Source organism: Cylas formicarius, unplaced genomic scaffold (genome assembly GCF_029955315.1).
Source record: "Cylas formicarius isolate icCylForm1 unplaced genomic scaffold, icCylForm1.1 PGA_scaffold_5__7_contigs__length_24384050, whole genome shotgun sequence".
NCBI lineage: Eukaryota > Metazoa > Arthropoda > Insecta > Coleoptera > Brentidae > Cylas > Cylas formicarius.
Window position 1 is genome coordinate 16,427,020 of NW_026844341.1, and position 18,792 is coordinate 16,445,811.

The 18,792-nt window shown below is 37.1% G+C and overlaps 2 protein-coding genes across 4 annotated transcripts in view; one reads left to right on the plus strand and one right to left on the minus strand.

The window, feature by feature from the left end:
- Positions 1 to 18,792, plus strand: part of LOC132701812 (uncharacterized) — a 159,784-nt gene that overhangs the window by 55,732 nt on the left and 85,260 nt on the right. The gene's annotated exons all lie outside the window — the stretch shown is intronic.
- On the minus strand, positions 10,353 to 14,048 carry LOC132702497 (armadillo repeat-containing protein 2). Its single transcript, XM_060671159.1, has one exon. It carries the CDS (start codon positions 13,996 to 13,998, stop codon positions 11,521 to 11,523), a length of 2,478 nt encoding a protein of 825 aa, XP_060527142.1. The 5' UTR covers positions 13,999 to 14,048; the 3' UTR covers positions 10,353 to 11,520.

Below are 18,792 nucleotides of genomic sequence, written 5' to 3' on the forward strand. Positions count from 1 at the left end.
TCAATGGGAGAGGAAAAATATAGATAGAAGAGTAGAAGAATGAAAAAAATTGCCTAATCTTCCTCCAAACGCCCTGATAGTAAAATCCACGGTGCACACTAGAATAGATTCTGATTCCCAACGGCAGCAACACAGGTGCGGGAAAAGAGGTAGGAAGTGGCGCTCACGTACTCGAGTGAAGCAATCTAAGCAAATCTTATTCTGGAATAAGAAAGTACGTCGCGCATAAATAAATGAAGTGATGAAAGAAAATGTTCGGAGCTTCCCGGTTTTTTCGCCGTCGCGTGATATATATTAAAAGGTGATCTGTTTCGCCTTGAAATCCGTTCCGAACAAAGTGGTACTTCCGCAGCCGGACAATATAACGTTACGATTCGGCGCGGGCTCATTAAACGCAATTATCGTTGCAAATCTATGCGGAGAGACAGACACGGCCGGACAACTTGTTATGCGCATAAATGGACGGCGGGTATAACGGGTCCGTCGCCGCCTCCGGAGGTATAGGAAAATTGCGCGTTGCTCAATTCGTCGAATGACTAACGACGATGACTAAGTGACTAAGTTCGCCGTTTTCACGGGGCAATGGTGCCTTATCCAATTAGTGGATGTTGGAGACAATTCTGGCATACTCTTCTCGATCTTGTGTGGCTATAAAGAGTGCGTGCGCATCGAGATTTGTCCAATCCCTTATGTTGTGATAAGCAGTTTTTTTTTCTATGTATTGTTGGACACAATTCCTTTTCTCTTAAGTAGTCTTCTAAATATCTACATCTCAAAGGACTCCAATCGATTCATCACGTTGACCTTTATCTACACCTAGTAAATGTGACATTTTATAAAGCGATATTGAAGCGTTAAGCCCGCTGTTCTGGCTTGATCGATCCTGCTACGTATCTCTAAGTCTAGATCTAGATCTTGAGTTATCCAACTACCGATATATATTTTACAATGAAGCAATAACGTATTGAGTGTTATTACATGACAATCCTGCCTAAAAGGATTATTCAAGGAAGAATATCGAATGTACCAAGTGACAAACTAACAACGATAACGATAACATATTCAGCTACAAAGGTTTTTGTCTCTTTTGGGTTTTTTGGCTCAAAAATTGAACAAAATTTAAAATTGGCAAAGGAAATTCTGGAAATGGGGGAAATTGTATGCGGTGTCAGCTCCGCGAAATCGGTGAAATCTTAGTGACTTCATAAATTATGTCGAATAAAGAAAAATCGGCATACATATAATTTCGATTCTAGGAATTGTAAACAGATATGGAAAACTTTAAATATGTTGAAAATTTGTAATCGACCCACTTTGGAAATACCAACTAACTGAAAAAATCCCAGTGGTATTAATCATTCTGTTTTTAGCAATTTTAACAATTGTCCTGAAACCACTTCTTTCTATAAAAATCACAAGTTCAACTCGAATATATCATTTGCATTTAAACTCGCAACTATTGACTCAATTAAAGCCATTATTCCAAACTGTAAGTCGAATTCTACTACTAGAATGTTTCGGATGACCCTCCATATGACCGCGCCACACATATTATTAATTTCTGCTTGGAAGTAGGCTATTTGCCTAGTATTTGGAAGTTTGCTTTGATCACACCATTCGCAAAAAACAACAATCCCAGCCAGTTCTCAGACCTCCGTCCAATCAGTATTCTTCCTACCTTATCCAAAGTTTTGGAGAAAGTGCCAAATGTACAAATTTATAATTATGTTATTTCCAATCATATTGTCACTAACAGCCAATCTGGATTTCGTAAATATTTTAGTACTATTAGTCGACTTTTACACATCAACGATCACGTTATTAGTTCTTTAGGTAATGGTCTTGCGACTAAAGCCTTTGATCGGCTTGACCATAAACTTACGTACGGCAAATTGGGTTACTACGGCTTCGATGATGTTTCGACTCGATTTTTTCAAAACTATTTAGCTAACAGATATCAGAGAGTTGCCCTTGACAGTGTAAGTTCTGAATTTCTCCCTATTTCATCAGGTGTACCGCAAGATTTTGCCCATCTTAAATTATCACGCGTTATTGTGTGTTAGTGCAGTGCCGAAGGTTCCAGTCAAGAGTTTGATTCTTAAATTATATTTCTGATATTTATACATCCATTGAATATTTGAATTTGCATTCATTTGCTGATGACACTCAGCTATTTTACTCCTTCGATCCTAAATTATTTGATATTTGATAATAAAAACATTGGTGTTATATTTGATTCTAGACTTAGGTTCGTGGAATATGTATCTTTGTTGGTAAAAAGAGTCATATTTGGGTTTTGGTCATATTTGGTTTTGGTTTAAAAAATATTTCGAGTTGAAACTGCTAACTTCTCAAATAACTTGATTTTCAATGTCTTCCTTTTATTTTTACTTTTAATAACTTTCTATTGTTCCATATATCTATTACATTTTTGTATTATACTATATTTAATTTATCAATGTAATTATAACTTCCTATTCAGTTTTCAATTTAAACATTTAAGAGGTTAAGCAGTTGCTAGACTTGGCCTCTTATCTACTGTAATAAAGGTATTATGTAATTTATTGCTACAGCAACTAAAAGGCATAAACCATTTTATGTATTCTTAGAAATTACCTTGCATTTTGTGTTTTAAATGTGTCATAGTTTCATGTGATAATTTCATTTGTTTATGCACTTATTTCAAACATCAATTTCCACAAGCCTGATCACAATGTGTTACATTAATGGTAAATTATAGTAAAAGATCCCTAGATATGGCAACATCCGTATGAGCCAAACTCAAGGTTCAAACTCATCAAAATCCAACCAACCAAAACAATTTAGATTCATCGTAATGCTGCACAACGTATAATCTCGGTAATTCTGAAAAATGTTTCGCGTATTTAGTTTTAGTAATATTTGGAAATAAACTACATAATTTTAAACCTATTGGAAAATTATATATTTTTCTACTTCTTATTTCACTATACCCACATTTTTGTTTGCAAAAATGTACCCAAAAGCTAAAACCCGCATGGTTGGTTAACCTTCTTTTCATTTAAGACATTCTTTCTAGTTTAATAAGCAAGTCTTATAACAGTATTGTATTTGTTAAGCTTAACAATATTCTCGTCATGAAGAAATATTATTTAGGGACATATTATTTAGTCTATTTTCCCCCCTATCACAACTCCATACCTAAAGTCCGATACGAGTAATTCCCACACTAGATAAGCTAGATGGGCGTCCCATTTTATGTTTCGATCAATCATAATGCCAACTTACCATGCACGTAGGTACCAAACCAAATCGAACGCGTCTGATTGGCAATGGGTCTTCTATACTTTACGCCATTGTTCTTATGTCCGTTATAATTTCGTTATTCATTATTTTGTTGAATGTTTCTGTTTTTTTTTCATTTCCAGTGATAGTGATAACCCAGATTTTTTTTGTACTGGAGATTGCAAACTCAGGTAAGGTTATGAAACTTTTTAGAAGATACTGTGAAATATTTGCTTGTTTTAATTAGTAATAGATATAAATATGACGCAATGTATTTTTCATTAAAAAAACTGCGTTTATGAACTTTTGTTAGAGCTATTAAAAAATTATTCAAAGTGATAACTCTGGAAGAAAGTACGACAGAACAAGTCTTTGTTCGATTCAAATTACAAAAACTGGCTTCAGCGGTTACTAGTTTTGGAAAAGTGAGCTGAACCTGAAACTGAATTGGCAATACAGCGTGAAAGAGGCAGGCTCAGTACAAACAAAAATGTCCTCTGAAGATACACAAGAGTATTTTCGCTACCACCATGATTCCCTTGAGGCTAACTAACATTATCCTCTGGAATAATGAAATGCCACAATCTCTGAGGTTTTACAGACCGTTGAAACTGGAATGTGTCAAAGTAACTAGGGCTCATGTTATGAAAGAGAAAGAAAGTCTAGATAATGAAAATTAAAGATCTTCAAGAATACCAAAGCTGGATCAACAATTTTCATGTTTTCATGTCATTTTGATTTACACTTGACTTTGATTGATGCCCAATTTGTGATGCAATACCTGCAAAATTTTTAATTACTATTAATTTTGAAGACTATAATTCTGCAACAAAAGAAAATGCACTTGATTATAACAGTTGTTTCTTAGAGTTTGATATATCGTTTCTGGATTATTTTATATAGCACTCAATTGTCATCTTCCAATAAACTTATCTAGGTTTGAGGCCTACTGTTTCGAGACTGGTCACATTTTCATGGAAACATATCGATCTCTAGAAATAAGATATACAAGCAGAATAGCAGAAAAAACAGCAGAATTAACTTTACCGATAATCGAGCAATACCTCAGACCCCTTCATACCTTCGTTGTCCCTTAAAACAAGAAAATAAAAATTGAAAATAAAACAGCTGCCGCCTGAAGTTTATTGAATTCTTATGAATACAGTCTTGATGAGGATAAATTAGAAGATTTAGATGGGGATTGCGTCGAAAATATACAATTATTTTTATTCCTTAGAATTGATCATTTGTGAAGTAGGTAAACTTGTAAGTACACACACACACACACACACACACACATATATATATATATATATATATATATATATATATATATATATATATATATATATATATATATATATATATATATATATATATATATATATATATATACAGTGTGTCCAAGATAAGGATGCACAGCATGGGGATCTCGGAAACTATAACAGATACAGTGTCGGTTAAATTAGACAAAAGTTGCGCATTTTGATACCGAACAAGATCCCGTTTTACAAATTTGAAAATTCCAAGCCGTTCCGGAAATATCCGAGAAAAACCGAAATATTGCGATTTCGTTTTTATTATTTTTTAAAGCTATTTGAAAAGATATGAAAAAACGGAAAACACTTTTCCATTGGCACTTTTTAATCTCTCCAAATTGACGTTAACAAATTTTCATTACAGCGTTTCGATTCCATGGAACCACCATCAACTTTGATTTTTCTTAAGGGACGGAAAAAAAGTACACACAGTATTAGGTTGTGCTTTTCATTGCGAATTCAACGATGTACGATACAATATGGTTACTTATGTTTTTATCCAGAAAAATGGATTTTTAATACATTTCAGCATTTAAATGGAATAGGCCATGACAAAATGACATCCAGTCAATTTCAATGACACATTAATGTTATTTGTCTTTGTTATCAGTCGATCATAAGTTTATTCCTTTAGTTATTGTTTTTGTATTTTTATTGTTGTTGTCTTTTTCTAATTTATTTTGTTCTACAATGGAGGGAGGTAATTTTACAAACGAAGAAAAATGTGATATGCTGTCTTGCTACATCTGATGCCAAAGAAATTGTGTGGAAGCCGAGCGTATGTATTCTAACAAATACCCAGAGCGGAGACAACCTGACAAGAGTATTTTTCGGCGTTTGTTATTTAATCTGAAAGAATATGGATCATTTAAGAAGCCTGCATTATCCCGACAAAAACCTTCCAATGAAGAAAACCAATACATTGTTCTACAATCTGTTATCGAAAATCCACAAACTTCTACCAGAGAAATTGAAGACCAGAATGGGGTAGCTAAATCTACAGCTCAGTTTATTTTAAGGAAAAATGAATTTAAGCCTTACAAATTCAGAATATGTCAAGGATTAAAACCGGGTGACGACGAACGACGTAGACATTTTTGTGAATGGTATACCAGGATGTGTGATGAGAGTTTTAATTTTCCATATAAAGTGATTTGGTCTGATGAAAGTATGGTGACCAATAACGGTATTTATAACAGGCGCAATACACACTATTGGTCGCAACAAAATCCACGTGTTAATAGACTATCCAGACATCAAGTTCGCTTTGGGTTTAATATTTGGTGTGGGATTTTTGGTAGCAAGATTATAGGCCCTATTTTCTATAATAATTCCTTAACTTCCGAGCGGTACCTTGACATCTTGAGGCACGATTTAGAAGATGCCTTAGATGATTTACCGCTAGGCGCTGTGCAAGGCTGCTGGTTCCAACAAGATGGTGCCCCAGCCCATAACTCCAGAGAAATTCGCCAATATTTAACTGAACGGTTTGATGGAAAATACATTGGGACTTACAGTGAAACACCTTGGCCTCCAAGGTCCCCGGACTTAACTCCCTTGGACTTTTTCTTATGGGGCTACATAAAAAATGAGGTATTCAAAGAATGTTTTGACAACGAGGAACAATTACGTCAATCAGTACGAGCAGCGTTTAATAAAATTACTCCTGAAATGTTAAGTCGTGTTTTGGAGTCTACCGTGAGACGGGCGTACTTATGCCTAGAAAATGGAGGTCATTTATTCGAACATTTGTTATAGAATTTGTTTTTCATTAACTTGTTGGATTTAGTTGTTATGTTAAATGAACAGTTAGAGTTAGTAAATAAATAAACACATTAACTCGAACTTGTCAACCATTTTCTTTTGCCTTTCATCGTTCGGATCTCATGGCCTACTACAATAAAATACTAGAAATGTATTAAAAAGCCATTTTTCTGGATAAAAACATAAGTAACCGTATTGTATCGTACATCGTTGAATTCGCAATGAAAAGCACAACCTAATACTGTGTGTACTTTTTTTCCGTCCCATAAGAAAAATCAAAGTTGATGGTGATATATATAAATATATATATATATATATATATATATATATATATATATATATATATATATATATATATATATATATAGTTTTTCTTTTAAAGTTAGTGTTTTCATGCCCGCAAGCAAAGGCAATAAGTAAAGCGATTGTAAAAACCCGAAATTTCTCCTTCTTAAATTTAGTCAAAGGGGAATGTGCCTGTCCTACTAGATTCACAGATATTAGTTTTTTTTTTAATTAACTGTACTTGGAGTAACAGTAACATGCAAAACGCGTTTCTGAAGTTGATTCACAATAAAAAATGTTAATAAACAATTTTGGCCAAAATAAGTGTGCCCGTAGACTACTGTGCATCGGAATGTCTTATAAGTATTTATATATGCGTGTGGTTGGCGATCAATAGATATTGAAGTAGTCAAGAACGGGTTTGGTTAACAGCACACACGGGTCACAGTTTGGAGTTTCGTCATAACAAGTGCGTGGTGTTTGGCGTCGTCTATGTTCTCATCCAATATACAGGGTGTATCGTGCAAGGTGATTTTAAGCCGCTACTTTTAACATCAACAAAAAGTGCGTCTCCACTTCTTTAGATTAAGATGGTTAAAGAAAAAAGTGGTACTACTTTTTTTTGTTTGTTAAATTTCGTTAAAGTCCTGCAAACCGCAACAGTGGCGTACCACTTTTTTTATGTAAGTTGGTAATTATTTTTACTTAAATGGAACTAATTTAACTAAAATGGATTTGTAAAGCTTCACTGCTAACGACTTGCGACAATGAGCCGATACGCTCGGTACATATAAGTAAATATTATGTTTCGTAAACTGATTCTCGATTATGTTATCTGAACGAAAAAGTCCCCACGGCGAGTTATGCGTGGCATTTGACAATCGGGCGGCGCTGACGTATGCAAAACCTCGAATTTTACATAATTTTTTTCTACCGCGTTGTATAACAGCGAGTCCACATGAATATTCAACGGAAACTTTGTCAATTTATCTTTGGTAGCGTATAACCGCGTTCGGACGAAAATAATAATTAATTAATTATATGGAATAGTTTTTTTTTCGGTGCGGTCGGCAATTAGATCGGTCGAATCGTAAAAAAAAATCACATGCCTGTTTCGCGTGCAAATAACATATTAAGCCCGATCTTCGATTTATTTATACATGCCTACTTTTGCGTGGATCAATATTTGACTAGGCGCGTTTTCGGGACTACCGATATACGGGGTGTCCGCGGAGAAAAGGAGGTTATTTAATTTCGTTTTCGAAAAAAAAATCACTTTGTTATTTTTTGATCAATCTACCACTAATATTTTTTCAATAATTATGTATATGTATTTATTTGTTTATTTAATGGCTGAATATGAATTAAAATTACATATTAAAGTTTAAATATGATGACGAAATAAAATTAAAAATAATATTCCAGATATGTGCGGAAAAAACAAAGTACAAGTAAATAGAAAGATCAGTAAAAAGTGGAAAGCAACTTGATGGTTTGATAAAAATTTGACAGGCACCGAGGCTGCCAATAAACGAATGAAAAGAAAATAACCATGACAAACATTTCATCTACTGAACTCTAATTAATCCCGTTTTCATCTGCATTTTAAATAGTTTTTTTTTAAACGCCAAGTTTCACAAAAATTTCTTTTGCGAATTTCATCAACATGACAGTCGTAGGTGGGTACCGGGTCACGGAAGCTTCTATTTCGGACCGCACAAAGGAATTGTATAAATTTACATTCTAGAGATAGATCATAACTATTTCTAGTAACAAATCCTAAATTTCTTAATCAATTTCTAATAATATTAGTAATATAATTTCCAAGTCACTGATTGCAGAGTCAGGCTCCAGTGAAACAATGTATGTTTATCGTTGCAGATAACGCGATCTACAATACTCTTTTTGTAATGCTGAGTTGCAAACCATTTTTGATATGATTTATCTTTTGAATCGTTTTGGTTAATTTGGGTTTCCTTTGGTTAGTTTAGTTTTCGTGATCTCTTTGTTGAAATATCGATCAATAAAAAATCCAAGTCTTCTCAACTTTAGTGCAAAGTCGAATCGCCTCTTCTGGAGCTAAGTTTTGGTTACTTTACTCGTAAAATCTTGCGTGTACTATACACTGTAATTTTAGTTGCATCCATTACATTGTTACAGTGTAATGGTTTTGGTTTCGGTGTGTATTACTCTGCGTGCTGCCTAATATATTGAATGAGAACAAATATATTAAATTGATTGTTCATAAAAATAAAATGCGTTAATTGTTTGCTACCATATAAGCCCAAATTGAATTAGAATTTTTGTTAGCACCACGCTATACAAAACTGTTGCATTGAGCTATCAAGGCAAAAATTTGTTATTTGCAAACTTAAACAATAAGTAATATCATTTGGGCCACGTTTTGCGACAAACGGCAATAAAACAACTATCATCTTGCTTTACAGTATAACAGGTTTTTATTTATTCTTTCAAAAATACCAGTCATCCATCCATATGAAAAATCAATAGGAAGTATCAACAAATTTTTATATTAAAGAATAATGAAGGAAAAATATAAAATTCGATAAGTTAAGTGTCTACTCTGCTTCGATATTGAAATCTAGCTCCCCCACGTGGAATCCATCTACACCTTCAACTATAGGTTTATCTGATTTTAAGCTGCTATAAAAAGTCGGTATAAGATGCATCATTTCATTTAAGTTCTTCACAAAGGCACTAGAGATGTGAATGGTGAACTAATGATTGTGAATGGTTTTCCTTTTAGATTTAAATTTATATTTATTGGTTGTTATTTATTTGCGAAATTATCTTCTTTAACTGAGATTAAAAACGGGGCATTCTTTTGTAATTTAGTTTATCGTTTTCATTTTAGTTACCTTTTTTTACGGCAGTTTCTCATAATATCAATATGGTCATCAGGCGTATAAGCAATCACATTTATCATTGCCTTTAGCTATTTCAAAATCTTCTTTGCGCAGTGTTGGAATTTCTCGATTATTCTTGTATAATCTAGTGTGTCAATCAAGTGGGTTGAAAGTTTTATGCTAAAATGAAGAGCATGTATTGTTTGTGCGATATATAACGTCCAGTCCGAAATTTACCTTTCGTTCAAAGGCGTTCGTTTAGTTTTCCCGCGATACGCACGCCTATGGTTCCCCCGCGAACCGTAACTCGATTTACTTATCTAAATGTGTATCGTCCCGTGACGGTTCATCAACGGGCAAGGTTGTTGCAAATTTATCGTTACGCGTTTGTTTGTTTTCACACTAGATGCGATAATTTTTGAGGTTATACAAAAAATGCGGCTTCGCGCCCTTAGGAAACGTTTTTGAGCCTCGCGCGTCATTTATCCTTCATCCTGTCGCGATTTTTGTTTTGCTTCTGATGTTTAAACGACGGCAATGATATTGTTTGCCGAGACGTTATTTTCACTATACGTTGTAGTCGTCTATTTGTTCTACGTATTCGTAAACCGTTTCTAGTGTGGATCAGGGATTTTTCGTTATTTCGACGGTACTCAAAATCTGGGCCAATGCTTTCGAGTATTTACGATGATAAAACTGACGGCGACGGTATAGAAAATTCGCATCGCAGCAAAGTTTATCTGGGTTCCAATAAATCACGCGAAATCATCCGCGCCGAGAGTGATTTTTATTGCCTTGTTTGCTTTTAAAATTTTTCACTTTGCGGTCGACGTGAAAAAAAAAACACCCGAAGCAACGTAATTAATTCATTTATTACTTTTCGTTATCGTTACAAGGGTACCTTAGAATAAAATGTAAACGAACATTGTTAAATTATAAAATAAATCGTCTAAAAGTTCGATATGCGTTATCGGCCCAAAATCATAACGAGAATCTCCACCGATGAAGCCAGACGAAAGAATGCAGGCAGTGCCGAGAGGTCGTCACCATCAATTTGATTATTTTTTTTAACCGTAGTGACATTTTCGTTGATTCTTTTGGACATTGTATGTGATAAATTTCCATTTCCATTTCCATTTATAGATAGTTATGCTTATTGCATGAAACCCTTTAACTTACCGTTTTCCTTCCTGAGAAAAATTGCATTACATCACGAACACCATTTCAAAAACTATTAAAATAATCGTTGTTATATATCTAAATCTGCTATGAGAAAATCAATTAAATGGCTTTACGAGGTTCCGATGGCGATTACCACATCAGGCGGAATCCAGAAGATTTGTAAATAGTAGAGAATAAAATAGTCTTTGAAAGTTTTTTTGAAAAAATTATGTTTAAATGTGACTGCTGTTGATAATAACCAACACTTTGGATTTCTTCTTTACCCTTAGTTTGTTAATCAGTGATTTAATTACTTCTCTAAATCTTGCCTGTCTTTGGATCTCTTTTTCTCTCTTTACATTATGTAAAGTATGCAACCTTTCTTTGATCGCACCGACCTCGTATAGATAAGATACTGGTGCATTCTTATCTTCGACGCACTAGTAGAATGAGTGGCTACACTCAATGAAAAAAAAAACAACTAACAGGGTCTTTTAAAATTCAATATAAACATTTTAAGGGTGTATTTTGCAGAAAAAAAAAACATGTGTCACAACTTGATTTGTTTTCTGAATCCAAGGTGACAACTTTTCATTCATTTTTAAGGAATGGTTTTGAATTTTTATCTTGAATACAAAAAAGTCGGAAAGAACAAAACAGTCTCATTGATCAAAATCATTGGATCTTTAAAAAATCAGTAGCGTACCATAATTTAATCCGGCTAATAATTAAAAAACCGTTTTTTTGCATCCTGAAGGCGAAGCACGGTAGTAGTAATATAGTATAGTAGTAGTATATATCGCTATATACTTAATATTTACGAATAGGCAAACTAAATCAAACATTTCCTTCCTCTATTTTTACATCTGCCACGCGGCGAAAGTGACGTTTCCGCCGCCGTCGCCGCCACTTTTCACATTCTCATGGTCCGCCACCTGTATTTGATCGAACGTGTCCAAAAAGTATTCGATCTTCTCCAACAAATTGGTCGCTACTCCCGCGAACTCCTCCCACAGCAGGTACTCCGGGGTGAGGAGCATCTCCGTCTCGTCGCAGGCCGCGCCGAACAACTTTTCCTCGTCCAAAAACTCCGCCAGTACCAGCAGAAGGTCGTTGAGTTCCGTCTCGCCCATCGTTTCGTACAGGTCCACCGTGTCTATCGAGTAGTTCCACAGCACTTGGCACACCAACGTGCCCAAATTCCAGTCGGCCGCGCAGTACGCTTTCAGAACGCGTTGCAACTTGGCAACGCCGCCTCCTTCCTTGAACTGCTGGCGACACCTCGTGTCCGACATTAGATTAACGAACACGCCGACGACGGTCTTGAGGAGGGCGACGTCGGCGACGTCGAGCAACCCCATCAACGTATCGAATATCGACGTCTCTGCGATGTAACTCCTGGTGGTCTTGGATCGCGACAGATTACCCAAAATCCTCATGGTTTCGACTACGCACTCGTCGTTTTCTCCTGTAGCGTATTCCACTATCGCCTCCACTATTTCCATCTGCTTGACGTGAAATGCGTCCCCTTCTGTATCGCTCGAGTAATAGTAGGAGAGGTTGTTGAGCGTGCTCAGTACCGATCGGACCAGCTCGCTGTTCTTTTTAAACGGGTTACTGATGAGCACCTTCAAGAACTCGTCGATCAACACGGGCCCGTACGTTTCGTTGGTCCGTTTCCCTATCGTCGGGTTGATGACGACGTTCGCGATCACCCTGATCACTTTTATCATGACGTCCTCGCTGTTCGAGTTGACGATGCTCCCGTTCTCGACCGTCAACGAGCACAACTGGAGCGTCCTCTCGAGGTAGACTCGCCACAGGTTCACCAGGCCGTCGATCGAACCCGGTTCGTCAAAGAATTCGATCCTAGCTCGATCGATCCTCGCCACCAAGTTGCCCAAGATGTACGTCAGCCTCACCACTATATCTTCGTTTTGCGCGTGCCCTCGCAGCAACTTCACCGTCACTTTGTAGAGGTTCTCGGTGCCGTTCAACGCGTCGCAGCAGTCGTCGCGGGTCGACGCCGTACTCAAGATACGCGCGACGTTGGTGACGATGTCGACATCATCGTCGAAGAGCTCGAGGGCGTGGCACAGGTGACCGACGGTGCCGCACGCTACGAAACCTTCGAAAGCGTCTTCGTCCGCTAGCACGTTCCTCAACGCTCCCGTGAGCTGGAACAGGACGTGGTTGGTCTTGGTCGGAAAGTGTTGTCTATCTTCTTTCGCATCGTTAACGATCTTCAGGTGGAGCACCATCAGCGGGAGGATTCCTAGTGCGAGCATCTTTCCGAGGATGGTCGCGTTCATCGTGAGAAATTTAACTGCGCCGTAGGCATACACGCACGCCTCGGCGTCGTCGACGGGCGTCGATCTTCCTAACGCGTCCACGAACAACTCGAGCAGGTTGTTTTCGAGGAACAGGCGGTCGTTTTTGTCGTTTTTCGATATCTTAAAGATGAGCTTGCACACGCCGCTCAAATTGCTCCCGGTTACGTTCAACGCCAAAATCACCCTCGCGATATCGGTGAGGACCTCGTCGTCGCGCGACTCGACAAACTTGTACAGTCCTTTGAGGATGCCTATTTTGATTTTCGGGTTCGTTTTGCTGCCGACCAGGCCCTCTTTCTCCATCGACCCGTAGAGCTCGTTCAAAAGGTCCCGTACGAGATCGGTTTGTCGGGCGTCGACGGCGTCCAGACGTGCGAGCACTTCTTCCACGGTGTCTCCCCGCAAAGGCGGACTGCTGAACAGCCTCTCCGAGTTTTCGACGATGTACCGATTGTCAAAGATCTTGGTGAGGTTCTGAGGCCCGAGCAGGATGCCGCCCCGTTCCGATTCGTCGAAATCGGTACGTTCTTTGGGCGAGCTGAACGCGTTCCTTTGCACGACGCACGGCATCGTCGTAGCGTCCCCCTCCTCGGGCAGTTTCTCTAGCGACGTGTTTTTGAAAATTTTGCGTTTGCTCAACGACCCGGTCTCCTCCAGCGACGGCAGACGTACCTTACACGACTCCTTCACGCCGATGTTGAAGACGCCGTCGCCAACGGTTCGCTTGGCGGCCGACTTTTTGAGGAAATGGTGACCCGCGAACTCGTGCCGCAGGTACCGCAGGCTGAACGAGCTCGCGGGTCGATCGTCGCGTCCCCGCGTACCGCCAAAGAGGTGTCGTTCGTTGGCACGCGGCGTGAACGGCCTCCTGGTCTGGAGCGGCCTCACCGCCGGCGACGTGCCCGACTCCATCCTTTGCGACTGGAGGACGACGACGACGGCCTCGCGGGCTTCGCTTATTATTTGAGCACTCGTTTTTCGGGGGCGGTTAGCGTTGCCGTCCATTTTCTTGACATTTCACGGGGCGAGCTCTCTACACCGGATCACGACGCGTCTCGCCGGGTAACTGACGGGAGGGGCGGAAAACGGTATCGATTATTTCGGGAAAATGCCGCGCCGCCGCGCCACGGCGACTGGATCGATGCGGTCGCGACCTAGTTCTTCTCCGGTTCAGGCTAGGGCGTGGCGAACAAGGTCGTCTCCGGGGTCTCAACGTACTGTATAACGTCTAACGGATTATCGCAATGGTATACCGTGACCAAAAATATAGTGCTCTTACAACCGACCCCGTCGTGCGTTTAATTTATCTTGATAACCTTTAATTGACTGTAACAGCAACCACAGTAACAATTTACAAATTCAAGTAGAACAAAAACACTAAAAATGACAAGACACACTAAAGTAAAAAATCTGTAACTATTGTAAATATTGGTGTATGTGACAACCATTTTCCTGAACACATTTCTCATAACTTAATAACGTTTCCGGATTGTCTCTTAACTGATTGATCGCCTCTGAAATCATTTGCCGAACTTCCACGACATAATTACAAGGAGTTCTAATTTTTTATGTGTCCCCAAAAGAAAAAATTCTGTTGGCTGGCCAATCCGTATTTCCGCCGTTCCCTATCCAACCTCTGGGATATTCTGTGTTAAAAAATGTTTAACTTGCACAACATTGTGAGGAGGGGCACCGTCTTGCTGCCATATAATCAGCGCTGACATATTTACTTGTAAATCTTCAATATATTGTCCTATTTGGTGCTCTAACAGTTGCAAATAATTATCTCCAGTTAACTTTTGATCTATAAATATCCGACCCAAAATATGCCCATCTATGACACCACACCATACATTCATTAATTGCTACCCCTGGGTTTTTATTTCTTGTATTTGCCTTAGATTGTCTATCAAAATAAATAAGAACTAAAAGTTCAGATTTTTACGAAATTATATCATTTTACATGACAATTGTTTCTACAACACCGTGTCTTTATCAATTGTCCACATTTGTAAAAGACACGGTGTTGTCGAAACAATTGTCATATAAAAATATATAATTTCGTGAAAATCTAAACTTTTAGTTCTTACTTATTTTGATAAATGGATTTTCATCAAGTAAAAGCCACCTCAATTCGATATTTTGTCTATTACAACCCTTTCTTGTAGTGAACGAAGTTTCGTCAGTCCATAAAATGTTTTTCAAAAAATTATTATTCTCATTATGCCTAGTTAAAAAATCCAAATACAACTACATCCTCTTTTGACATTGTTCTGCACTTGGTATTTGAGTTTTACGAAATTTAAATCCATTATATTGATATTCTTTCAAAAACTGAGTGTGCTTCATAAAATCCTAATATGTTTGCCTTGTTTTCTTCATTTAAAACATTATTCCGGCATACCTTTTTAGCATTTAATATGTTACAGTTTTTTGCAAATTTCTTTGCCAGCCTTGGAAATTGAAAGAGCTCGGCGCTCTGGATAATATCTAATACTCGTATACATTATATATATATATTATATATATATATATATATATATATATATATATATATATATATATATATATATATATATATATATATATATATATATATATATACTATATTCCGGGATATCATCCGTTCGCTCGTTGAACTCCGACTGGAATCCTGCAGACGTTTCGCCAAAATCTCACTTGGCATCTCGCTCCGAAAACACTTCGAACACAGTGTTCGAAGTTCAAAATATAAATTCATAGCTAGGAATTTTTATACGTAATTACATTTTTATTATAAATGTCTAATTCTAATTTTTTTTTCACTATCAGGATCCTCATTGACATTGATTGTAATAGGATTTATGCTGTTTTGTATAGAAATGTCCTCAATAAAAGATTGCTTTGAAAGCAATTTTCAAAAAGTTCTCCACTTGTATCTTCATGATAATCCAAGCTAGAATCCTTAATATTCTTTGCAGACAACAGCAAGCATTATGTGGGACAAATCCGTCTTCTGACCCAGCGTGTATTATGGTGATGCGTTTATTTGAAGGCGCTTTCGTTTGATATAAATTTGGATACAGTGTCGTGTGTATCGATCGATGTTTCATCTACGTAAATTGTGGATCTGTTGTCTAATCCTAACCCCTAATCTTTCTTCAAATATATGTGATTTCTTTTGTCTATTTTGCGGTACTTAAATCCGAGCATCTTTTTTCAATTGACCCAAGGTAGGAACAACGTTGATAAAGACAATATATTTTCCTTCTTGTCAGGACCTAATCAGAGTTTGAAAACATTACGTTTATCCCTTTTTTTCAATTCTCCCCTATTGTAAATGTCCCTTATCGACGATATTGGCGTTTGTGTAAATACAGACAGGTTTCTTTTAAAGCTTTTTTTTATTTGTTGATCTCGTTTAAACGAACTTCCGAGTGAAGTTCAATCTTAATCTTATGAAACGCCTTTTATGTGGAGATCAGATGCATGTGAATTTCCCTCGTTTTGATTTGTCGTAGGTACTCAGAAACTTCCTCGCCGAAATCGTTGAAGCTTCTTCAAATATAACAAGTTTTTGTTGTGAATGTGTCCGAATCGATACCGAAAATCTTCCATTTGACACTTTAAAATTGCAACTTCTTGTTGTAAAGTGAGTGGACTACATATTTTGATCTCTAAGAGAAAGCGCTTCTTGTAATTGAGATTGAACTTCACTTAGAAGTTGGTTTAATCTATTAATGAAAAGAAGTTATGAATATTATATGAACTTTTCTTCATAAAGAATGATTTCCCATTAAAACTCGACACCCAGAAAGTGTACAAGAGAACTATACAAAAAATAAATTAAACTTTAACCGACGCGTTCGTTACCTCCAAGTCGTAAAATAGTAATTCCGTTAGATAATTAGTTTTTTAAGCTTTTACAGCAGCTCACCTTTCTAGCGGCGTTTTGTTTTGTCGTTCTGTCGGTTTGACTGTGGGAACTACTCCCCTTGAAAAATTGCCAATTTTAATTAGGTATTTTCGTTAAAAAAAATTAAAGGTAATTTCGATTTTTTATCAAAAACGGGTATTTTCGAAATTGCACAAGATATGCGATAATTGGGTTTTAGAGAATTTTAATTAAATTAATTTTTTGTTATCAAAACTTCGACCGTTTTGTGTCATTATCGAAACATATGAAGTAGTGACGCAACATAGGAGCAAAAGAGGGAATTCATATGCCCGATTGTCCATATATGTTTTATTGAAATTTGAACCATGACATAACATAACATAAATATCCTTCACACTGGTTTTTGACTGATCAAATTGGTTGTAGTGATCTCCACACCCGCATAAACTCTAATGCTATTAAGATAAGTTACCTTTTTTGCCAATAAGTCATTAAAACTCCATACTGTTTACGTAAACTCGAGTGTGAAGGGAGCATTAGCAAAAACCAAACTCCTGATTGAACATTTTTCAAAGAAACTTCCACAGGCCACTGTAATACGTTTTTTCTACTCCCGTCTGTAAAATACCTAATTACACACCGATCTAGTGTGCGGGAAGCGTCACTTTACCACGTCAGTTTCGTTTCGCATGAATCCGAGCCACTTCGGACATTTCCGGGATTTTACCGCACGGATTTGGGAGATTTTGACGTTTGCCATTTCTGATGGTCAGGTCAGTGAATATATTTGTGTTCTTTTGCAAAAACGTACCCAAAAACTAACGGTCGTAGAAAAATTATAGTATGCAACACGTTGGGTTGGTTTTTAACTGACTCGTTTATTAAAAACTCAATAATAAAATAAAATAAACTCGTGAGTCAAATGCCGTTTACCGCACTTGTTGCATAATATACTATTACAAAACTTCTGGATTCCTCGTGCGTCGGTTTTTGCAGAGTCGAACTTGCTGACGTTTCATCAATCATCCTGTTTGCTTCTTCAGAGCTTGACTGAAACTTGCTCGCATTTTACTCTGTACCTGCTTATATATTGTTTGAGGGGGGCGGAGCTAAATGATGGGCATTAACACCGTCTTGGATGACTAATTCCCATATGGGTGACTGGTAAAGACTTAAGATTGATACGAAACTATCAGTTTTCTCTGTAAGGGGTTTTAGTAAGGAAGATATTGTGCTAGAGAATATGAGAATAGGCCGAAGGGGTAATCCTGGTTTGTGGACCTTTAGGAGTCCGTAGAGACGAGGAATTTTAGAGTCATGGGGAGTGACAGATTTTTTCACGGAGTCTGATAGAGAAGAAGCCTTAATAACAGATTTAAAGTTGCGATCCATACATGACGTAGGATCTGTTTAATACGATCCGTCTGTAAAAATATCTTGAATCTTTTCCTCATATTAATTTGTATTGATGATCATCGTAACATTTTCTGTATTTGCTTTTAGGATTACGATGGCTGGATTAGATTTTACAGATTTTGGGGCAATGCTTATGCTTTACAATATTAGATTTAGAAGGTTTTGATTTTTTAAGGATTTTTGCAGTTTCAAATCCACTTTCATTAGCTGGGATAATATGTGGGGTAGGAACGAAGTTGGAACCTTTTGAAAGAACTAATTTTTCCGTTTCCGAAAGTTGGTGCGATGATACATTTATTACAGTGTTTAGTAGTTGAAGAAATAAGTGATTTTGAAAATCTGACCTTTCGCATAGCAGATTATATTTACTTGGAATATAAAATTATTATGCAATAAAAGTTTTAACGAATTAATCAGATCTTTTATTAGTTTGTCGACCAAATAAGAATATGCGATAAATTTACTTTGAGGCATTTTGAAATAAATTTTCGGTCCAAAGAAGTTTC